The following is a 25,824-nucleotide window of genomic DNA, read 5'->3' on the forward strand; positions in this document are numbered from 1 at the left end:
AATTTAAATATTAATAATTAATGTCTTTAATTTCATATTTTTGCATAAAAAGTTATATTTTTTAGCAAATGTATACTTAGAGCAAAAATATGAATGCTCAAATAAATAAGTGAATGTTAATATTTCAATTGTTGTGCATTTATTAAAAATTATAAGAACAATGTGTATTATTTATTTTGTTTACTTTGCAGAATAATTAATGTATTTTAAATAAGTTTTTATTTATGTAAGGTATTATTAAAATGGATTCGACCAAATAAAACAAAAGGTGGTTGCTTCATACTTTTAATCGAAGAAAAGAAATACCACTTTAGATACGTTTTATGCATATATTATTGTGTGTTTCTACATTCTTATCACTATTTTTTTGATTATACATATTATCTAATTATTATACTCACTACTTCTAAATGTATGTTTAACAGATTGGCACTTCAAATAATTTAGATATTTTATGAACTATCCAACTTTAACAAAAAAACATTAGTATTTGAAATGATATGGTTAAATTACAATAAATTTTGATTAAAAAAAATTTAAGCCAAAGTCTAACTTTTTTATCATTATTTTGATATCTACTTGCTTTGGTTAATAATAAATAGTTTATACATAAAAATAACTAAGTACTCATTAATGTCATATTTTATATATTTTTGAGTTACCATGATATTTTAAATAACATATTTTAATTTTTTATAACCACGACTACATATATAATTTTGTCCAACCCTTAGCCACATATTCAATATATCTACGAGAATTTATGATGATAAATATTAAATACCGATTATTATAAACATTGAAAGTGTTATTGATATAGCACAGCAGTTTTTATATTTATACATATATATTATATAAGCAAAAATATACTGAAAAAAGCAAACCAAATATTAATTATCATAATTAATCAATGTTACGTTTAACCATAAAATTCTTAACACTTAAGCAAAATTTCGATGTTTTTTTTTTATATAAAAGATGAGGAAGATGAATTTAGAAATAATAAAGAATTCAAATGAATAAGGTAAGGTAAAAATAAGGAAGGCTATTGCTTAGTAAAGAAGAAATACAACAATGGCTTAAAATGAATGAAAAACACAAAACATAACAACTAAGTAAATTACCTAACCACTCATTGTGCTGTTAATAAGATATTTACAAACTCCTAAATCTAATTATAATTTTTATATATTTTTCTTTTAACACGATTATTTTCCTTCACCTATTATTGCCCAAATACACATTTTTATAATTTCTTATAAATAATTAGGGCCTACATTATAATTTAAATTGAGACGCGAAGAAATACATATTTGAAATACTATTAATGTTTAAATTTTTTCAAGCACCTACTTTATTATAATTATAAGTAAAGTTATAAGTGAACGGTGAACAAGATTTTTTTTTAAATTTATGTATTAAATTAACAATCACTTAAATATACAATACATTTTAATTTCATTAATGTTTGATACATCCTAGTTTTGAATATATTTTTTTATTTATTTGTATAACACCAATATAATTACTATATTGTTTTCGGATACACATTTCATAAGAAAAACATATTTCAAAATCATATGTATACAATCAATCTTAATTTTATAATCATTTGATAGTTCGAGATGACAAAAAGAAAAAAATAACAATAAAAAAAAAAGGTGAAATGCTAAAATTACTTTGACATTTTGCCTTTGTAATGCAAGCATTTTTTACAAATTGCATCGGCTCTATCTCTTATAGACTGCGTTGACACGGCCCTTTCTGATTCTGGTTTAGAATCGTCACTATCTAATGGACCTTCGCTGAATTGCTGAATTAACTTTTTAATGTAACTACCAGGGCCACGGATGGTAAGCTTCGCGCAGTCATCATTCTTATCCACCTTCTCTTCAGTATTATTCCTATACTCGCTAAGCATTTGTAAGCCATCTTGGAAATTTTCGAATGCTTGACTTATTTTATCTCCGATATTGAGTTTCTCCTCAATTTCACTGAATTGAACTGTTTTCTGGTTTTCAACTGATTCTTTTATATCTTTCGAGCCAGTCGGTGTTATAGTTATTTCATTCTTTTTCTTATCAATAGTAATTTTAGCATCGTCAAGACTTAACCCAGACAGAGAAACGTCAACAGATTTCGAGCGGTATTGCCTAGATGGCGCTGCCGGTACTTGAAGTTGGTTCGCATCCGAGTTGAGATCTTGCTTGACTGTGGCAGTTGATGTCACGGGTGATGATGAGAGTGATGATCTATCGCAGGGACTCGAACCTGGATTTAAGAAGCTAATGAAAGGAAATTTGTTTTTCGATTTTTATCTTCTTTTTTTTTTAATGAACTAAGATTTAATACGTATGAAAAAGTAGACATTACTAATTATTCAGTCACCTTGTCCTGGTAATTTCTATATTTGGCACGTTTAACCGAAAAATATTTAGAAATAAACTGATTTTGATGTTTATATGGTACCCACTAAATTTCATTGTTTTTAATTATATTATTTAGTCTAGAACATATCGCGTCACAAACAAACATACTCATTAAAAAAAGAAAACAAAAACGTAAAAAGACCGCGCTTGCTTGGAAAAGATACAACGATTTTGTTAAATAAGTAGTTACGTAATTACCAACAACAATTACAAAAAACAAATGTTATATAATTACCTCTTTAGTTGCTGTCTCCAACGGCTTAATTTTCCTGCCCTAAAATGTTATAGAAAATAAAATAAAAATAAAAGCAAGTGCAAAAATAAAATAAATAAAAATGACACTAGCTGAATTTTAAATGACACTAAGAACGATTCTAAAAAAATATAGCAATTACACTAATCATATGATATTTATTATTAATTAACTAAAATTAAGTATATACTGGTAATGCTAATGGATTGTTAAATAATAAATCTTATTCTCATAATAATATTGCAATAAAATTTAATCTGTTTCTAAAAGAGTAATTTGATGAAAATAATTAAAATTTAGAAAACTAGCAACATATCAAACTATGAAAAGCTGTCAAATCTCATACTATCACCATTATTGTTACTGTTACAATTGTTAAATACAACAAAGACTGCAATTCACACGAATTTAATAAACAAGAAGCTTAGCCTGGTTCTTAGTAAGCATAACGGTTCAGTCAGCTTCAGGGAAACCTTGACATTTCTGTAGGAAGCAGTTGTCATGTTTTAAATTCAAATTATAATTTTTTAATACCTTATTATGTGACATTTCGAACATTAGTAATTAATTGTCATAACTTTTGGTGTCACAACATTGATTGACGTCAAATAAATTACTTATGTCAGTGCAGAAGATGCGGTAACAATCTGCACTGCATCATTTTCTGCACCGCTTTATCTGCAGTGCCGCTTTGAAAGCGACACTTAACAAATTAATTTATTTGACATCAACCAATGTTGTGAAACCAAAAGGTATGGCAAGTGGTATTAAGTGATATTGAAATGTCCCAAAATATTGGATAAAAAAATTTAATTTGAATTTCAGAAGAAGCTGATCCCCCTGCCGTAGACCGTATCTTACTAAAACTAAACAGCTAACTACCAAAAAAAAATCAACTGCTACAAAACATGCAACCGCCACCCACCGTTAGAAGCCTCCTGGGACTCCTCTTCAGAGCAAAGCGGGAGGAATTGCTCCATCATCAGACCCTGGACCATATCCATGCAAGAGTCAAGAGAGAATTTCTTCCCACACATCTTGATTCCGCGGATGCGTCGGCGCATCTCTGTTTGTTTGGACAATTAGGTAAGCCAATTTTGTTTTGAAGCCAGTTAGGATTTTATAAATTTGGTCACTTATTAGTTTGCAGAGCGTTAAAGATATGTCCAGAATTTCAATTTCGTTAGTATTTATTAGAGAAGAAAAAATATCGATTACCTATCTACTTGCAATGTTTCATACTCGATCAAAAACAATACCAAAATTATTTTCAAAAGTATAATTTGGTCCCCACTATAAAAATCACCAAACACCTTTAATTCTTAAATAAAAAAAATACTATTAGTGCAAATATATAAATATCGAATCAATAAAAACAATGTTTACGCTGAATTTTGAAAGACACTCTTCATAATATATATATATTTAAAGAATTAAATAATGTGATAGTCCACCATGAAGAGAGTTATGAATGTGGATGACGCGAAGGAAGTATGCAGAGATCGTGGCAAGTGGAAAGATGTAGTCTCTTCCTACCCCTCCGGAAAAGAGGCGTGATTTTATATATGTATATATATATGAATAGTCCACCACCAATTACACCGAAAAAATTTCTAAGAAACTTTAACCTTACCAGGGCTGTCTTTAGGCTCCATCTTCAACTGCATGAAGGTCTGGGCGCAGGAAGTCAGGACTTGTTCGTAATCGCAGATGGCTACGTGGGTGCCATTGACGATCTTTGGACTCATTGGGCTGTTGGCCAGGAGGAGACTGGTGCCGAAGGTGCCGTTGAGGTTACGGGTGTCTGGAGTACAAAATTTTATAATTATTTAAATATTTTCATTGATGCTTCTGAAGGCTTTTGCTTTGCTCTCGTGAAATGTTTCATCATTACTAGACATGAAGGCGTGTATGCGAATAACCTCTTTAAAATTCAGAAGATAACAAATTATAGTATTAACTTGTAATGATATTGGCCATTACAGAAACCTTATTGTCTCGTTAGCTTCAATTATAAATCATATAATATGATCGAAGCTTGTATATACAATTGCATAGCTTGAAAATACATTAAAAATAAATAAATGAAATAAATATATACAGGACAGATTACACAGATTGTAATAATTTATAAACAAGAATAAATAATATAAATAATTACAAGATTTCTTGTTTGTCGGTAGCAAAGTAAGAATAAGAATCAAAAAAGGCTATTTAGTATAATAACATTGTAATAAAGCAACAAGCTAAAGTCCGTCCGGCTATCACTTCTTTAATGAATTGGAATAAAAAAGAAGTATTAAGTTTAATATATATATAGTATAAAATAATTCCTCAAAAGAGAGATCATGAAGAAAGAAAAAATACTGATGTAAAGGAAGAAGTTAAATACTCGTACTAGTTAGGTACTACAAAATAAATGCGATAATATGTTTAAAAAAATTGCTGGTGATGATATACCTCTGAGAGACACTCTCGGTTTCTTGGGCGCAGTGATGTTTCCATTCTCAGATCCGAACGTCTCGATCAAAATCTCGGACGCCACCGTCTTAATTTCATTCCAGTCATCTGAAATTAATATCACTTTTAAATAAAATAAAACAATAAGCTCAAGATATGGTGCCTACATAAAATGAAATTAACAACTCTGCAAAAATAAAGATTGAAAAAAAATAAGGACTACACAGTGAACACCCACATTAAATCACAAGAATTCACATTAAGCTGAATGGCTTAATGATAGAATTAATCATTGATAGTGACAGCACATCGCCTAAAAGAAGAAAAGTTGGAAGCCTTTTCTTTGATTCACTTTTACAACATTCTCGGGCAGAAAACCAGTGGGTACCCACAATGTTGTTTTCACTAAAAGAGTTACTAGGCCTGCTTGAAGTGTGTAAGCATGAGCACTAGATGCATGCGAATCTGAATCTCAATTCCATCTCTAAGCCATCCAGTTGTAGCATTCGAATATTTGGGACCATCGCTGGCTCAACCCACTTAGATAAAAATAAAACGTCATATCCTTGCCGATACAAAGATCATGATCAAAAGGTGCGTCCTGGCATCTCTTCAAAGAGGTGAAGATGCAACCAATATGAAAGTTGGAAATGATAAGAAGAAACTTAGAGTTAGTGGTCCTGGGTGATGTGACAGTGAACCAAATCACGTAGATTCACTTAAAGCAAGTGCCGCGGGAGTTGATCGTTATATTACATCTTTTCGAGACCCTATCAGGGATAATGACGCGATACTGACCCAAGATGTCTTGATTAGTGGTCCTGGGCGAGGTGACAGTGAACCGGATGACGTAGATTCCCTTAAAACAACTGCCGCAGGCGTTGATCGTGGAATTAAATCTTTTCGAGACCATGTCAGGGATAAAGACGCGATACTGACCCAAGATGTCTTGATTAGTGGTCCTGGGCGAGGTGACAGTGAACCGGATGACGTAGATTCCCTTAAAACAACTGCCGCAGGCGTTGATCGTGGAATTAAATCTTTTCGAGACCCTGTCAGGGATAAAGACGCGATACTGACCCAAGATGTCTTGATTAGTGGTCCTGGGCGAGGTGACAGTGAACCGGATGACGTAGATTCCTTTGAAGCAAGCGGGAACAGCGTGCATGTGGCCACGCGCGTTCAGTCGTTTTAGCAAGCGCTCGGTCAACGCGTTGTCGCCTTTCAGACGGAAGGGGACGAGACCTGGATGTTAAAGTAAATAAATAAATAAATATATAAGGGACAAATTACACAGATAGAGTTAGCCTCGAAGTAAGTTCTTTGAGACTTGTGTTACGAGATACTATATTTTATATTAAATACTTATATAGATAAACATCCAAGACCCAGGCCAATCAGAAAAAGTTCTTTTCTCATCATGCCCTGGCCGGGACTCGAACCCGGGACCTCCGATGTCACAGACAAGCGTATTACCGCTGCGCCACCTAGGCCGTTAAAGGTTTGTATGGTTATATATTTGTTTAGTATATAAAGGTTCTTTAAAGAATGTTCTCATAGAGATGAGGTAAAATCTAGTAATTATAGGTATCATACGTTTCTCCTCTCTCTTTTCAAAAGTAACATTGAAATTACCTTATCAATAAAGGAAAATGAACAGAAATCAGTTTAAAAATATATTTCTAGGTAGGTACTTAATACATCGTTTAGTATAATGTAACAATATACTTGGCTTATTGGAGAAAAATATATATTTATATATAATAGATATCTCCTTAAATTACGTAGGTACCTAAGTTCCTTGGTTGTGGAACCTCAAATCTCGGATCGGCCTGAACCAAAGCCTCGAACTTCTGCGCGAGACGGACACCCTGTAATGAAATAAATATAATCTGTAAGATGACACAAGCAGGTCTATCAACCCATAAGAAAAATAGCAACAGAAAGGATAACAATAATTTAATTCATGACTCCAGTGCCGTGTGGTTCCTGGCACCAATACAAAAAAGAATAGGACCACTCCATCTCTTTCCCATGGATGTCGTAAAAGACGACCAAGGGATAGGCTTATAAAATTGCGATCCTTTTTTTAAGGCGATGGGCTAGCAAGCTGTCACTATATGGATCTCAATTCCATCATTAAGCCGAGCAGCTGAACGTGGCCATTCAGTCTTTTCGGGACTGTTGGCTCTGTCTATCCGGTAAGGGATATAGACGTGACTATATGTATGTATGTATGTACTCCAGTGACAAGAAATTACGAACTTCAAACAAGGATCTATGACACTCAATTCATGTAATGAGAAAATGTTGGTGTAAAATCTATAGCCATCATTACCACACACCCAAGTTAACTATTCTGAACAAGGATGAAGTAATAACTCTTGAAGAAGGTAACGATATTGATGATGAGCGTCTGACACACGTACCTCACGAATGTGCTTTTGAATCCCAACCACTCCATAGTTCCTCAGAACGAACCAGAGTTTAAGGGCTCTGAAGCGTCGACTCAAAGGGATTTGCCAGTGCTGTCAAAAATAAATAGTTTTAATACTCTTAAATAATATATTTATGAATAAATTCCAACACCAAATGTCATAAACCAGTTAGTGATTGACATTCTCAAAGTTGGTCGTTACTCCAAAAGATTTTTTTATAATTTAAGAAGCGTTATAGTTAATATCATATCAAATTTAAGTCGTTCTTAGCAAGGAACGCGAATTTAAATATTTTCCTGCCACCAACTTAGAATTTTGTTACAGCAACATTATTATCTACTGCACCATCACCACTTATCATTTCTTTACAACTTTCCAGCTATTTGTCACTTTATTATTGTTCAATTTCAACAAAATTGAATATAATCCCATCACCAAAATCATCACCTATCCCAAAAACCTTACGAGCAATTCCTTCTTATCAGGATTCTCTAATTGTATTGTCTTCCCGCAGCCCGGCGCTATTTCATCATATCCATGAAGCTTCTTTCCTTTGGGTCCATCATATAGATTCTCATCACCATCATCACCGTTCATTATCCCTTCATCATCACTTAAAATATTATCACCGTTTGTTGTAACTCCATTCATTTTTGTATGATCACCGTTGATTTGAGCATGTTTTAGGTCGGTAATAATTTGGAATTTCTTCTCAGCGTTCGATTTTTGGGTTCCAATCTAAATTCATGAAATATTATGTTTCAAAATGTGCCTACAATATTATATATAGTGTGGTTCCCGGCAGCAAAATAAAAAGAATAGAGCCACTCCATCTCCTTTCCACGAATGTCGTAAAAGGCGACTATTGGATAGGCTTATAAACTTGGGATTATTTTTTAGGCGATAGGCTAGTAATCTGTCACTATTTGAATCTCAATTCTATCATTAAGCCAAACAGCTGGACGTGACCTATCAGTCTTTTCAATACTATTGGCTCTGTCTACCCGCAAGGTATAAATACGGTTTAAATGTATGTATGTATGTTTAATTACAACATATATCTATTTAATTTAAAAATCGCTTCGCCTATCACACCATGTAGCACTAGATTAAATGTATGGCTTCGTGTGGGAACTGTTACAAGTTTCATCATACATACACTATGATCAAGTATATACAACTTTATTTTATACTTTATCGAAGGATATACATCATCTTCTTCTTTGTTTGACACTACATTGTATTATATCACATGTAATGGTGTTTGTGGAAAATAAAAAAATATGTATTCATTTAATTTTCACATTATTATCGTATTGGACCATTTGTTAAGGTTATTGATTAAAAAGAATCTTCATAATAAAATATAAATTTACATCTATGAGAAAAGAAAGACAAGATTTTATAACAGATTTCGAGAATTGGATTAATATAATTTAAGAATTGTAATTATCAAGATCATTAATTTTTTTCATTTAAGTAGCTTAAGAAATGGCATTTAAGTAAATTGTATGAATCTCCAGGTTGTATAATAGTTTCAGTGATTAATACTTATCAATTTTACTCACCATGTAATCGATAGCTTTTCCTGAAAATATAATAATAAAATGTATAAATAAAAGTGAAATTTAGAATAAGTAAAACTGTGAAGATCGAGTCATTATTCTTAAAGTCCAAAATTTCTTACCCTTCATTCGATATTTATACAAAGCACCTTGTTTTCTTTTATAAAATATTTTAATATAGACTACATATAATTGAATTATCAATATTAGTTTTCATAAGACTGTGAACTGACTTAAATAAATAAATATTCATTAATTTACAATGACCTGAACGGAACTAACACCGGGATCTTAAAATTAGAGTTATAATAAGCGGATTTAAATGCGTACGAACCTGAATTTTCATGTCTCAGATAAATAGGGTTCACGTTGAACGTCCTGTGAAGAGCTGTACTATCCTTCACCCTGTAAATAATTATCACGTCAATATCCCTTACGGGGTAGACAGGGTACAACAGTCGCAAAAATACTCAAAGACCACATTCAACCGAATGGAATTCAGATAGGTTGCTAGCTTTTTGCCTAAAAGGAAAGCCGCAAGTTTATAAACCATTCCCTTGATAAACTTTTACAATCTTTGACACACTGTTCTTTCTCACAGTAAGACAATCAATAATCACTAGGTTTTGAATTGGTTGCTAGACCAGCAGAAGTTGGCACTAGATAAATGTACATACATACATAAATAAATCACGCCTCTTTCCCGGAGGGGTAGGCAGAGACCACATCTTTCCACTTGCCACGATCCCTGCACACTTCTTTCGCTTCATCCACATAAATAAATGTTTATATAAATATTATTAAGTACATATGTAAATTACGCCTAATTACTTTTTACGAAATTTATAGAAAATAATTTATGTTGTATGATGTACTTTAAATTAGGGACTACCCTAATTTAAAGTACCTACAGGAAACCACACGACATTACTTTTATAGAAATCTAATTCGTGATAAGTAGAAAAAAAAGGAAAAGACTCTCAAATCAACATATTTTCAATTATATTCTAAATTACATAGAAAAGTGGATTATTTAGAATACAGAATAAAGATTGTTCTTACCACATAGCAGTGCAGTCGAAATTCACCATCAGCCATTTTGATGGGTTGAAAGCGAATGAGTCCACCAGTTCAATGCCGTCCAGCCAGTGCCTGAAACATACATACATACATATTAACACGTCTATATTCCTTGCGGGGTAGACAGAGCCAACAGTCTCGAAAAGACTGATAGGCCACGTTCAGCTATTTGGCTTTAAGATAGAATTGAGATTCAAATAGTGACAGGTTGCCAGCCCATCGCCTAAAAGAAGAATCCCAAGTTTGTAAGCCTAGCCCTTAGTCGCCTTTTACGACATCCACGGGAGAGAGATGGGAGTGGTCCTATTCTTTTTTTTTCTTTGGTGCCGGGAACCGCACGGTACAGTACATTCATACATATAATACCGATAACGCAAAGTGTATACGCCTCTAAAAGATATCAATATTTTTTTTATATATCTATGTTGTGCCGTGTGGTTCCCGGCACCAATAAATAAAAAAAAAGAATAGGACCACTCCATCTCGTTCCCATGGATGTCATAAAAGGCGAATAAGTAATAGGTTTATCAACTTAAGATTATTCTTTTAGGCGATGGGCTAGCAACCTGTCACTATTTGAATCTCAATTCTATTATAAAGCCAAACAGCTGAACGTGGCATATCAGTCTATTCGAGACTGTCGGCTCTGTCTACCCTGCAAGTGATTTAGATGTCATCATATGTATGTACCTATGTATGAACATTTTTAACCGACTTTAAAAAAGGAGGTTCTCAATTCGAACGTATCTTTTTTTTTCAAACATACTGTCCTAGAGCGTGTTGTTTTTTATCTCTATTATAATAAATAAATAAATATATACGGGACAAATTACTACAGATTGAGTTAGCCTCGAAGTAAGTTCGAGACTTGTTACGATATACTAACTCAACGATACTATATTTTATACTAAACACATACATATATAGATAAACATCCACGACCAAACAGAAAAAGTTCTTTTCTCACCACGCCCTCGCCGGGATTCGAACCCGGGACCTCCGGTGTCACAGACAAGCGCACTACCGCTGCGCCACAGAGGCCGTCAAAATCTTGACAAAAGATGTGGTCTTACCTGAACTCGGGACAAATGAAGGCGCTACCAGCGTAAGCGGCGTCAGTGTGCAACCACGCCGAGTGTCTCTCGCAGACCTCCCCGATCTCCCGCAGGTTGTCAAAAGCCACCGTACCAGTGGTGCCGAGGGTGGCGCATACCTGGATGTGATTATTACAATAATACATATAATAGATAGATAGATACATACATAAAATCACGCCTCTTTCCCGGAGGGGTAGGCATAGACTACAACTTTCCACTTGCCACGATCTCTGCATACTTCCTTCGCTTCATTCACATTCATAACTCTCTTCATGCAAGCTCGGCGGTTTCGGGTACTTTTGATAGATAGATAGATAAAACTCTTTATTGCACCATAAGAGTGCCGTGTGGTTACCGGCACCAATACAAAAAAGAATTGGACCACTCCGTCTCTTTCCCATGGATGTCGTAAAAGGCGACTAATGGATATGCTTAAAAACTTGGGATTCTTTTTTTAGGCGATGGGTAAGCAACTTGTCACTATTTGGATCTCAATTCTATTATTAAGCCAAATAGCTGAACGTGGCCGATCAGTCTTTTCAAGACTGTTGGCTCTGTCTACCCCACAAGAGATAGAGACGTGACCATATGTATGTAATAATATAGAATATAGATAGATAGATAAAACTCTTTATTGCACCACAAAAGAAAAACATACAAAACAACATAAAACAGATAGAGATGGTACAAAGGCGGACTTATCGCTAATGCAATCTCTTCCAGTCAACCTTTGGGTGGAAGGAAACCAAACAGGAGATTGGAATAATAGAAGAGAAGTATTAGTATATTTACCATGGATGTCGGAAAGAGCGACTAAGGTGTAGGCTTTTAAACTTGGGATTATTTTTTTAGGCGACAGGCAATATATTAATCTCAATTCTATCATTAAGCCAAACAGCTGAATGTGGCCTATAGTCTTTTTAAGACTGTTGGCTCTCTCAGCTCCGCGAGGGATTTAGACGTAATTATGAATGTAAGTATGTATGTAAGTATGTACGAAAGTATGTATGTAAGTATGTATGTAAGTCGAGATGGTCATAACTCAGCTATGTCTTCTGATAAACATCTCCCATCCTATAATAGTTAATGTTATTTACGACAAGTATTCATTTTAATGATCATTATTTTAAAATTACTCTCGAGCGGTTTTATTTAAAACCACTCTAATAATGCCACTGTTTTCATTTTAAAGATGTCCCGGCCCCATTGGGACCAATTTGTGAGGAGATTAGAAACGTCGGGAAGTGGGGTGTGGTCTAAGTTACAAGTTGAAGAGTTTAGTTTGCCGTGTGGTTCCCGGCACCAATAGAAAAGAATAGGACCACTCCATCTCTCTCCCATGGATGTCGTTAAAGGCGACTGAGGGGCAGGCTTATAAACTTGGGATTCTTATTTTAGGCGATGTGCTAGCAACCTGTCACTATTTGAATCTCAATTCTATCTTAAAGCCAAATGGCTGAACGTGGCCTATGAGTCTTTTCAAGACTGTTGGCTCTGTCTACCCCGCAAGGGATATAGACGTGATTATATGTATGTATGTATGAAGAGTTTACAAAATGGAAAAATGCGATGATGCATAGGTGTATATAATAAATTTTATAATCTGTGAATAAAATTTTATATTTTTAATAAAAAAAAAATACGTTGAAAATTCATTAAATCGCTAGTATTATATGTAAATCTACCGAGAATTGAAACCAGCAACTGATAATGTTATCTTGGAAAAGTACTCATTAAGTATTATAATGTAATGAAAGAGACTGTTAGCAGACATAAGTGAAAGACACGACTTCAAATTTAACTACATACATATATTCACGTCTACTTCCCTCACGGGGCAGACAGAACCAACAGTCTTGAAAAGACTGATACGCCACGTTTAGCTGTTTGGTTTAATGATAGAATTGAGATTCACATAGTCACAGGTTGCAAGCCAATCGCATACAATAAGAATAACATATTTATTAACATTTCCCTTAGTCGCCTTTTATGACAACCACGGTAAAGAGATGGAGTAACGCCAGTAAAACTAATATCGTTCAATGGTAGAATATCGTTATAAGTTATCGATTTGAAAAATAATTTAAACTTTAGCGAAACGTCTAACGCGAGTGACTTATACCACATCTCATTGATAATAATCTCTTGCTGTCAACAGTTTAAAACTGATATTGTATCTGGGGATGCGACTAATGATGTCGGCTTCTTAGTCCTCAGTTTTTCTTCTTTACTTGTTCTTCAGCATATGTTCATCTCTTCTCCAATATTTTTCCACCTAGCTCAATAAATATCGTACGTCCATTACGACAGCTCACAGCGATGACAACACAAATATGTAACAGCCTTTAACCCGTGTTGCACAATAAATATATTTGCATACATACATACATATAGTCACGTCTATATCCCTTACGGGGTAGACAGAGCCCCGAAAAGACTGAATGGCCTCGTTCAGCTGCTCGGCTTAATGATGGAATTCAGATCCAAATAGTGACAGGTTGCTAGCGCATCACCTAAGAGAAGAATCCCAAGTTTATAAGCCTATCTCTTAGCCGCCTTTTACGACATCCATGGGAAAGAGATGGAGTGGTCCTATTTTTTTTATTGGTGCCGGGAACCACACGGCAACTTTTAACTTACTTATCAATTAAACTACTACACTATAAACGTTCTATAACACGAGTATAGAGTATTAAACTCGTATTATCGACTAAAATTAACTGTCACCTTTGCAGCCTTCACAATGGCTTATTCAGCACGGCTTATCCGCGCCACAGATGTAAAATGTTCAGGTGAATGGAAGTGACTTCGATAATCCCCTAGTTAATTTACTAGCATATATGTGATTCTTAATAGAAATTTTGGACGTCGAGCGCATTTTGGCGAAAGGTCAGGTCAAAGGTAATCAAGAGAAATAAATCGTAGTTAAGTGAAAATTGTGACTACTAGAAAGATGTGTCTCTGCCTACCCCTCCGGGAAAGAATATATAGAAAGAAATTCTTAATAATACATAATGTGATGTATTTGCCGAAAATTTTATTTGTTTTAAATTTTTTGGCAGAGTCAATATGTACCACTATCACTATCTCCTATATATACCTATGGATAACGTAGACTTGATAACAACTAAATAATCTAACATTCTCCTGGTGATGTGAGTTGAGTAGTCGAGCGGCGGCATATAAGATACTTTTAAATCTAAAGCTAAAACTCGATGAAACCTAAACATTCAGGCAACTGAATTTGTAACCATAATCCGATGGAGATTAGGTTCCCTTGCAAAGGCAAAGGGCAAACGGAATTCGCTTCGTGAAAATTCCTGACTTTTTGAGAAATAAATGTGTCTCGTCTAGTTACACAGTATGTCATATCTAGTTACCTTGTATCAAAGTACTCGATAATTGTATTAAAACATGACTGGGGATAATCGATACTCTTTCAAAGTAGTTTTTAACAGGATTTTGGAGAACGTGCTACTTATATGAATACCTACATTGTACATACATATGTATATAATCACGTCTACATCCTTAACGGGGCAGATAGAGCCAACAGTCTTGGAAAGATTGATAGGCCACGTTCAGCTGTTTGGTTTAATGATAGAGTTAAGATTCAAATAGCCAATTGAAAAAGTTACAAAATATATCATGGATAGATTGACTAAGCAGATATACAAGGAGAGTGTGGATGGAACGGTTGGAGTGGGAAGGCCTAGACGAACGTATCTTGATCAAATTAAGAAAGTCCTGGCAAAGGTCAGGTCATGAGTATCCGAAACCGCCGAGCTTACATGAAGAGAGTTATGAATGTGGATGAAGCGAAGGAATTATGTAGAGATCGTTTGCATGTGGAAAGATGTAGTCTCTGCCTATCCCTCCAGGAAAAAGGCGTGATTTTATGTATGTATCATTGTAACATAATTCGAAACGTCCTAGATAAAATAAAGGCACGATACTTGCGCGTTTAATACCTGTTGTATTTATAAATAGTATGATGTAACGCGAAAAATTAACATATGTCTACCCTGTAACAGTATATATGTATTTATCACTTACCCAGAAAGGCACTAAGCCCTTAGCCTTGTCGCTGAGTATGGCTTCCTCCAATTTGGCTCCTCGCATGCTCTGGTTCTCATCAGTCTCGATGTACCGCATCCTGACTAGACCTGTAAGAAGAATATTCTTCATCACCTCCATAATAAGACAAAATCGGGACAAACGTCAGGATAAAGGAATGTTGTGATGAGAAAGAGGATATAGTTATTACACGCGCGACGCCATTTTTGACCGCGCGAAAAACAATTGCTGTCCCGTTTTAAGTCTTAATAGAAAGCGAAACAGCTTGGCGTGTGTCATGCTAAGGGGAAGGCAATAAAAAAGGGAATGCTTAGATGGTTTGGTCATGTGGAGAGGATGAATGGGCAGCGACACCACTGAATGTCACACACCAACTGTCAATAATCGCGAAGAAATTGACGCGCTCAGCCAATAGCAGCGAAGAATCTAAATCGCGCAAACAAAGATCTCACGGATTCGAGCATAAATACAACCTCCGACTCAACATCGTGTGTCGCGCGGTTCCCCAGACATAACACCTAGTCTGGCAGAAGATCTTCCCTTTGGTGGCGGTCGAGCCGAAACATCGATCTACGCTACGAATGAAAGCAGGTTGACTAAGCAAATATACAAGGCAAGTGTGAACAGGAACGTTGAAGTTGGACGGCCTAGACGAACGTACCTTGATCAAATCCAAGACGTTCGAGCAAAAGGTCAGGTCAAAAGCGACATGCATGCATGAAGAAAATTAATGTGGATGAAGCGAAAGATGTATGCAGGAATCATGGCATGATGTAGTCTCTGTTGATGACGTTCAACCTACATAAGATATAATAAAGAGTTGAGTATAAAGTATCCTAAAAAAAATTACCAATCAACCCAGCTTTCTCCACAGACGAGTGAGCCTGGTCTGAGCAATAGCAGATCAGGTGGCCCAGGAGTTCAGAAGACTGGAGGTCAGGGTTCAGCTTGGCCAGTTCTATCAGGGCCCTGGTGCGCGCCGCTAGCAAACTCACCAGGGTTGCTTCGCTTGCCGTGGTCTGGTAAAGAATTATTTATTTTATGATACTTATATGGGATATCCGAAGACGGACAAGGCTTACCGACGTTGCTCAGGAAGTAGCCCAAAGAAAGTGGCGATGGGCGGGCCATATATGCCGTACCACAGACGATCGCTGGGGCAAAGTGGTACTGGAATGGAGACCCAGAATGGTCGCCTAAATGTGGGTAAACCAACTATTAGATGGATGGACGATCTGGTCTAGATTGCTGGAAGGAGGTGGATGAGAAAAGCACAAAACCGTGGAGAATGGCGTGCATTACTAGAGGCCTTCATCCAGCAGTAGATGAATATTGGCTGAAGAAGAAGAAGAAGAAGAATGGGATATGTTGTTACATACATTAAATAACTTATGCTTCTCTTACCATGAAGATTGTAAAGTGAATTAAGGGGAATAGACCATTTATCGAGGAAGGCTTTAGGCTATATAACATCACGCTGCAACTATTAGGAGCGAAGAAATAATGGAGAATGTGAAAAAAATTAGGGAAAATTATTCATCCTTGAGGGCTTCAATGATGCCCAAAATAACTATTCCACGAGGACAAAGTCGCGGGCAGAGCTAGTTTTCAAATATGGAGGTATAAAATTTATTTCAATCTGTTGTTTCATATTATTCTTAGTTTATTACGAAAACGACTCGCATTGTTATCAGTTCATCGTATTTACCAATCAAAGCGTAAATTATTAGGCGTTATCTTAAACAGGCATTGTTCTTTGTTAAGTATAATGCAATCATTTATTCCTTTAATTTAAAATAGCTATACGTAATTTGATTGTGTTTATGACCAATATTTATTGTAAATATACATTTTTAAAACTAAATATATATGTTAAGTATAATTCGCGTTGAACTGACTAGCTCAGTTCAACGCGAATCATACTTAAAAACCCCGGAGTAAATTGTAACTAAACGGCCAATCTTATACTTACTTAAATAAATAAAAAATCTCTATTTTTCTCAACAGAATTTCACAATTTTTCCAGGTAGTATTAGAAATTGTGAGAGAATACATAGGTTCGTATAGAAAGGTTAGGTTAAGTTAACTAGAAAGCTGTTTTCACCAATTATGAATTATGTCGTAAAGGCGACTAAGTGATGGGCTTATAAACTTCTTATTCTTTTTGGCGATGGGCTAGCAACCTGTCACTAATTGAACACAGCTAAACGGAGCCCATTAGTTTTTCTAGACAGTTGGCTCTGTCTACCCCTCAACGGATATAGACGTTATTATATGTATGTATTTCCGTTGCCACTATAACAACAAATACTAAAAATATAATACATACAGCGACGTCTATATCCCTTGCGGGTTAGGCAGGGACAACAGTTTTGAAAAGACTAAACGGCCATATTCAGCTGTAAGGCTTTGTAATGTTTGTTTTGTAATAAAATATAATATTAAGCGTATAGTTCGACTATTTGCTATTTCAACGACAAAAAGGTGAAATCTTTGTCTGCGTCTCGTAATCCGATGGACGAATAATGAAGGTTTTATTAGCACAAAGACAAAACAACAAAACTCTTACACATTCTACAAAATGGATCCTATAAAACACCGATAAACAAGCGGCCTTGCGACGATGCTCTAATGATTAAATTTTCTTATTTGTGAGAATACAATACAATACAATACAGTGCTGTGTGGCTCCCGGCACCAATACAAAAAAGAATAGGACCAGTCCATCTCTTTCCCATGGATGTCGTAAAAGGCGACAAAGGGATAGGGTTATAAAATTGCGATCCTATTTTAGGCGATGGGCTAGCAACCTGTCACCGATCTCAATTCTATCATTAAGCTGAGCAGCTGAACGTGGCCATTCAGTCTTTTCGGGACTATTGGCTCTGTCTACCCCGTAAGGGATATAGACGTGACTATATGTATGTATGTATGTATGTACAATACAATACAATAACTCCACACTTGCACTACAATAAATTATAACAAATTCACAATCATGTATTAAAAACATAGCAGCAAAAGGAGAATGTCGTTGTAATAAGTCTGCAGGCTCTACGGTCAGCAGAGTCTTAACTTAGACACATTTCTGGCGCCGACATACCTGTATGACCCCACCGCCTGGACTATCGTTCTTCTCGTTCAGAAAGCAATCCGGGAGGCCCAGGAGCTTGCCGAGCCAGTTCATGGAGATGGTCTCCAGTTCGGTTCCAGCTGGTGAGGAAGCCTGTGCAGAAGATGATTTATACATACATACATACATACGTAAAATCACGCCTCTTTCCCGGAGGGGTAGGCAGAGACTACCTCTTTCCACTTGCCACGATCCCTGCATACTTCCTTTGCTTCATCCACATTCATTACTCTCTTCATGCAAGCTCGAATATTAATTATATATTTATGATATTCTCATTTTCTAAATCATTTTATATTTACGGTGCCTGGTGGCAGTGTTTCTTACCTTAACTTCCTCTGGCTCTCATCATGTTTTTCCGTGTGGTTTTTGATACTTTCAAAGAAGAGAACCACTCTATTTTTCATGGATATTGTATAAGGCGACTAAGGTCAAATGCGATTAGTTAGTGAAGCTTTTAATATGATAAAATATGGGTTAAGTTCCCCTGCAAAGGTCGCGAAGCTCAGTCGGGTGTCGCCTCGCTTAAAAATCTAACTTACACAATCCAGAATCATAGACAAAATCGGTTTAACTATTGTCATAGACAAAAGGTCTAAAAGGGGTTTGACGCTTAGATGTAGAAGAAATTGAAATCAAATCGATGACCTTCTGGCAAAAGGTCAGGTCAAGAGTACCCAAAATCGAAATAGTGATTCAGGTTTCGTGGCAAATGTTAAGATGTAGTCTTTGCTTACCCGTCCGAGAAAGAAAGGCGTGATATATATACGATTTAGATATAAGAGATCTATATTTGCAAATTGACGTCCGATGAAAATGCTGCAGTGTAGTTTGTTCCGCCGCTTCTTCTACACATGCGCTTTGGAAGCGGCAGTAGTTATAATTAGATTTAAGTTATGCGACGTCAATAAGTGATACCTTGTATCCAATTTTGAAAATAAATCTATTCTGTTAAGAAGAAGAAGACTTACCCAAGTAAAGCAGAGCACGTTGAGAGCACTTGATAGCATTTCCCCCATGATGGAGGGGTAGGAAGTCAGTGCTGGGTAGTAGGCGTGCATGTGAGGACTCTGCCAGTGGACGAGCTGCGGGAAAGAGATAGCGCTAATATGTTGTTCGTGCCATGACATCAAGAAGGTAAACGTTAGCCACATACATACATATGGCCACGTATATTCCTTGCCGATTAGACAAAGCCAACAGTCTTGAAAAGACTGAATGGCCACGTTCAGCTATTTGGCTCAATGATAGTTTTGAATCTCATCAAATAGTGACAGGTTGCTATACCATCGCCTAAAAAAGAATCCCACGTTTGGAAGCCTATCCCTTGTTCGCCTTTTACGATATCCATGGGAAAGAGATGGAGTGGTCCTATTCTTTTTGGTATTAGTGCCGGGAACCACACGGCACTTACTACACGGCATTAGCAAATATGTATAAAACCTAAAAACCCATGAACCAATAGAATAATTTTGATTTGGTTCAACAAATTATATGACAAAGCTTATTCGTGAAGAAATGACTGGACGTAACATTTACCAATTACTCTTCACTGAGTTATGGACATTAGTTTGATTGATAACCGATACTGTTACGAAAATGGGTATATAGTGGGAGAAACCATCGTGAGGAAACCTGCACATTCAGCCAACTGAATGTGTAACCATGATCCAACTGAATATGTAACCATGATCCGATATGAGTTAGTTTCCCCTGCAAAGGTTGCGGAGGTCAAATGACTCCCATTCTTCTTCGCTTCGTGTAAAAACCTGACTCGCCCAAACCAGAATCATGATCGTAAAAGCGCACCCCGGGCTCCTCTCCAGGTTTAAACGGGACAAACGCCAGGAACAGGAACACATATTCAAATTCAAAATTTTTATTCATTATTATAAGATACTTCATATCGCTTAATAATTGTCAAAACGTTTGGTTTCATAACATTGGTTGACGTCAAATAAATTACTTAAAACTAAGTTTACTGCCGCTTCCAAGGCGTCAGTGCAGAAGAAGCGGTAACAAACTGCACTGCACCATTTTCTTCAACAACGTCAACTTCACAATTATCCAAACTTAGAATACATAGTGGACGAGAGAATACATTGTTCAGATTAATCACTACATAGTATAAAACAAAGTCGCTATTTTAGTCTGTTTGTCTGTATGCTTAAATCTTTAAAATTATGCAACGGATTTTGATGCGATTTTTTGTAACAGGTAGAGTGATTCAAGAGGAAGGTTTTTATGTATAATAACATTTATAATTTTGCACCCGTGCGAAGCCGTGGCGGGTCGCTAGTATATTGTATATATATGAGATATATATATGAGATATATATATGAGATATATATATGAGATATATATATGAGACATATATATGAGACATATATATATATGAGACTAAAGTCGGAATGTGAGGTAAAGAGAGAAACTCTTACCCCGGGCATGATATGGTCATCCACATCTTTCAATATGTCGTCCCATTTTTCCGGGAGCTGAGGCGCCTCCGCTGGCAGCCTGTTGTGGAGGTACCCTGGCTGGACGTTGGGGGAGACTCGTCTGTCTCTAATGTTCTCCAGGTAGTCAGCTATGTAGTCAACCATCTCCTTGGCTGTGGGATAAATTCATTGTCAATTTTCAATCTAAATGTGTGAGTGACTGACATCTATCAACCGCTGGGTTTGGAGATTTGAAGTGCCGTGTGGATACGCCACTTCAGAATAGGACACCCCTAGCTCTTGACCCTGGATGTCGTAAAGGCGACTAAGGGAATAGGGCAAGCTTCCATGTCGTATTGGTAGCTAAGATAATACGTAGTGGTAGGGAAAGGCTAATAAACTTGGGATTCTTTTAGAATTATGAGAGTTTATTTATTTTATTTATTTTTTATTTATTTATTTAACTTTATTGTACAAAATACAAATGTATAGTACAATAAGCGGACTTAATGCTAGAAGCATTATCTACCAGTCAACCATTGGGTCTGACAGAGAACTTTATGTGGGGTCTATCTTAATAAAAATATTTAAAGCTACACAAAATATAAAATAAAGTAATTATAATAAATACACATAAAAACTACAATAAATAATCAATATACATAAATAAATAGGTGCAGCAATTATCGGAATTAGTGAAAAGGCTTCTACTAAGGTTTAAACACCCTCGCGAATCAAGAAGAACCTGTATACCTGCGATTTGAAACTAGAAATGCCGTGTGGCTCCCGGCACCAATATAATAAAGAATAGGACCACCCCATCTTTTTCCATGGATGTCGTAGAAGGCGACTTAGGGATAGGCTTATAAACTTGGGATTCTTCTTTAAGGCGATGGGCTAGCAACCTCACACTATCTGAATCTCAATTCTATCATTAAGCCAAACAGCTGAACGTGGCCAATATTTCAAGACTGCTGGCTCTGTCTACCCCGCAAGGGATAAAGACATGATTATATGAATGAATGAATGAAACTACAACGACTTGGATGCCCTGATGTGATGATGTTTAGGTCAGGGTTAGCTTCGTGTTACTATTTGAATCTCAATTCCATCATAAAGTCAACTAGGTAGGTACTTGAACTTGGCCTTTTAGTTTTTTCAAGACTGTTGGCTGTGTCTACCCCGTAAGGGACAAAGGCGTGTTGGTAAAATACAAACATACATAAAATCACGCCTCTTTCCCGAAGGGTATAGACTACATCTTTCCACTTGCCACGATCTCTGCACACTTCCTTCGCTTCATCCACTTTTATAACTATCTTCATGCAAGCTCGGCGGTTTCGGATACATACATACATACATATGATCACGTCTTTATCCCTTACGGGGTAGACGGAGCCAACAGTCTTGAAAAGACGGATAGGCCACGCTCAGCTGCTTGGCTTAATGATAGAATTGAGATCCAAACAGTTTCGGATACTCTTGGTAAAATTAACGGAAATTCTCTCTTTACGCATGCAGAACCTCTCGAGCGTACTCTAGTTATAAACTTAGTTCATAAAAATGTCCTTTAATAAGCCGATCTAAGCCTATTTATAAAATTATAATCCCCTTGGTGAACCTACATATTACATACAATTATATAGTAGTTAGAAGCCTAGTGAATGCAATTCATACTAATCAATGTTACGTGGTTTGAATAAATCGGATTATCCACGTTGAAAATTTCCGTTTATTATATTTTTCAAATAAATACATATAATCATAAAACGTTTACATGCCTCGCAGGGTAGACAGAGCCGACAGTCTTAAAATGACTGACTGACGTTCAGCTGTTGGGCTTAGTGATAGAATTGATATTCAAGTAGTGACTGGTTGCTAACCCATCGCACTACAAGAAGAATCCCAAGTTTATAAGCCTATCCCTTATTCGCCTTTTACGACATCATCCTTGGGACCGAGATGTAGTGGTCCTATTCCTTTTATTATTGTACCGGGAACCGCACGGCACTTCTCTAACTCTACTAATTTGCATTCTCTCAGTAAATTCGACATACACTAAATTTTTATTATCGCTAATAGACGAAACAAGATTTTAAAATGAGCTTCAATATATATTCAAACAAAACCAGATGACTATAGACTAGTAATACTAATATATCCTGTTCAAATCCGCGCCCCATAAAAGGGTTTACGGAGTTACGGACGGACAAACGATTCAATATAGCGAGTTGATCGCGTTTTATTACAACAATATCGTCACAATGATCTGACAATTGTTGTGTAAATGTATTACTACTAGCTGCGCCCGCGACTCCGTCCGCGTGAAATAATTATTTTGGGCGTCATTAACATACATATAATCACGTCTTTATACCTAACGGGAAAAAACTGTACATACACATACATACATACATACAGCTCAGCTGTTTGGCTTAATAATAGAATTGAGATCCAAATAGTGACAGGTTGCTAGCCCACCACCTAAAAAAAGAACCCCAAGTTTGTAAGCCTATCCCTTGGTCGCCTTTTACGACATCAATGGGAAAGATATGGAGATGGTCCTATTCTTTTTTGTAATGGTGCCGGGAACCACACAGCACTGAAAGAAGCAAGAAAGACTCAATGTGATCATACCAAGTGGAAATCAATAGTCTCTGTCTACTCCTGTTGAGAATAAGCGTGATATATATGTTCAAGCAGGTCAAGTGTCCCTGCAGGCGACTGTACAACTGTATTTTACAATGTCTACAAAAGAATGCGTCCTTTAAGAGTCGAGTGTGGTACAAACACGCTGAAAGGAAACTGAACTGATTGGAAAAGGCCGAGACACATATGGAGTGCAAATGAATTTTATCTATCTGCAGTCCTTTTGTTAAATTACTTAATAATGTAGTATAGAAGTGTCGTGTGGTCCCTGTAAGTTTAGAATAGGACTATTCCATTATTTTTCCCGTGGATGTCGTAAAAGGCGACTGAATCTGCACGGTTAAAAGTAAGTGTATAATTCTGCTGTGGTATAACTAAAATGCCGTTATCTGACATCAGGATTTTCACCTTTTTTACCAGTAGAATAAGAAAAAAAATCTCTTTCCATCTGTATATGCGACATTTTGGTACCTTTAAGTCATAAATAGGCGTTCTCATTGATGAATGGCATCAGTTTAAATTTTTACCGCATTTTTGACGTTTTACTTAAAACAAGGATTTGACAGATAACGGCATTTTAGTTATACCAGAGCAGTCCTATCCTACTACTATTATAAAGGCGAAAGTTTGTATGGATGTTTGTTACTCTTTCACGCAAAAACTACTGAACCGATTACCATGAAATTTGGTATGTAGGTAGCTGAAGACCCAGAATAACACATAGGCTACTTTTTATCCCAGAGTTCCCGCGGGATTGATAGGGTTTCCATGCGGACGAAGTCGCGGGCGGCCTCTAGTGTATGTATATATGTATAATTAAATAAAATACCTTTGACGCGAAACTCGGCGTGCTCCATTTTCTTCCGATTAATTTGAGCTCCCTACAGGAATCTGTAACAATAATAATTATGATAATTTATACATTAAAATTTGCTTTATGTGTAGATTTCCTACTACTAATAAAAATGCGAAAGTTTGTTTGTATGTATGGATGTTTGTTACTCTTTCACGCAAATACTAGTGAACCGATTACGATGAAATTTGGTTTGTAGGTAGCTGAAGACTCAGAATAACACATAAGCTTTAATACTTTTTATCCCGGTGTTCCCGCGGGATTGATTGTTACGTTATGATAGAGTTTCCAGTAGTTGCCTCTATTAACAAATAATTAACATAATTTTTATTAAATTAATAAATATATACGAGACAAATTACACACATTGAGTTAGCCTCGAAGTAAATTCAAGACTAGTGTTACGATACACAAACTCAACGATACTATATTTTAATAAACACTTGTATAGATAAACATCCAAGACCCAGGCCAATCAGAAAGAGTTATTTTCTCATCATTCCCTGGCCGGGATTCGAACCCGGGACGTCCGGGGTCACAGACAAGCGTACTACAGAGGCCTTATTCTCTTTTTCTGGAATTTTCTGGAACGATTTTTATTTCCTATTGAGCATACTGTAGTCTAATAAATTTATTAAGAAGATCCAATGACTTTTGACCATGCAGCTTGTTAGTGGCGTTTCAGTCTTTTGTGGGACTATTAGCTCTGTCTACCCCGTAAAGGACATAGAAGTGATTATATGTATGTATGTCATGTACGTCTAGTATATGCATCGAACAAAAAATTTATATTTGATTGTAGCGACGGTTTAAGACGGCCATCGCATAACGAAGACTTAGTAATGTCTTTACAAAAATAGGGAGTATTACAGTAAAACCAAAAACGACCGAAAGAAAGTCAGTCTTTCAAGACTACTGGCTCTGTCTACCCCGCATGGGATATACACGTGATTATGTAAAACCTTACAAACTTTTACGTTTATAATACTAGTGCCACCCGCGACTTCGTCCGCGTGGAATCAATCCCGCGGGAACTCCGGGATTAAAAGTAGCATATATGTTATTCTGGGTCTTAAGCTACCTACATACCAAATTTCATCGTAATCGGTTCAGTAGTTTTTGCGTGAAGGAGTAACAAACATCCATACTGACATCCTGATATATTCACATCTATTCACATCTTATCTATTCATATCTATTCTAAGTATAATTTAATATTGTGAAGTTGACGTTGTTGAAGAAAATGCTGCAGTGCAGTTTGTTACCGCTTCTTCTGCACTGACGCCTTGGAAGCGGCAGTAAACTTAGTTTTTAAGTAATTTATTTGACGTCAACCAAGTTGTTAAACCAT

The 25,824-nt window shown here is 36.1% G+C and overlaps 1 protein-coding gene across 1 annotated transcript; it reads right to left on the bottom strand.

The window, feature by feature from the left end:
• Positions 1-1,675: 1,675 nt before the first annotated feature.
• On the bottom strand, positions 1,676-24,477 carry LOC106129479 (histidine decarboxylase). The gene is made up of 17 exons (XM_060952795.1): positions 24,450-24,477; positions 20,972-21,144; positions 19,504-19,617; positions 18,503-18,625; positions 16,250-16,418; positions 15,379-15,488; positions 11,299-11,438; positions 10,208-10,297; positions 9,480-9,550; positions 9,149-9,168; positions 7,572-7,670; positions 6,935-7,013; positions 6,223-6,387; positions 5,143-5,250; positions 4,316-4,486; positions 3,608-3,748; positions 1,676-2,271 (listed from the first exon to the last, which is right to left on the bottom strand). Exons 1-17 carry the CDS (start codon positions 24,475-24,477, stop codon positions 1,676-1,678), a joined length of 2,397 nt encoding a protein of 798 aa, XP_060808778.1.
• Positions 24,478-25,824: the final 1,347 nt, after the last annotated feature.

Source organism: Amyelois transitella, chromosome 29 (genome assembly GCF_032362555.1).
Source record: "Amyelois transitella isolate CPQ chromosome 29, ilAmyTran1.1, whole genome shotgun sequence".
Classification (NCBI taxonomy): domain Eukaryota; kingdom Metazoa; phylum Arthropoda; class Insecta; order Lepidoptera; family Pyralidae; genus Amyelois; species Amyelois transitella.

Coding starts and splice junctions, on each gene's coding strand:
- LOC106129479 (XM_060952795.1), bottom strand. CDS start 24,477: ATGGAGCACGCCGAGTTTCGCGTCAAAG. Junction 18,626..19,503: donor ACGTGCTCTGCTTTACTTGG/GTAAGTCTTCTT, acceptor TCTTCTGCACAG/GCTTCCTCACCAGCTGGAAC. Junction 9,551..10,207: donor TTCGACTGCACTGCTATGTG/GTAAGAACAATC, acceptor AATTATTTACAG/GGTGAAGGATAGTACAGCTC.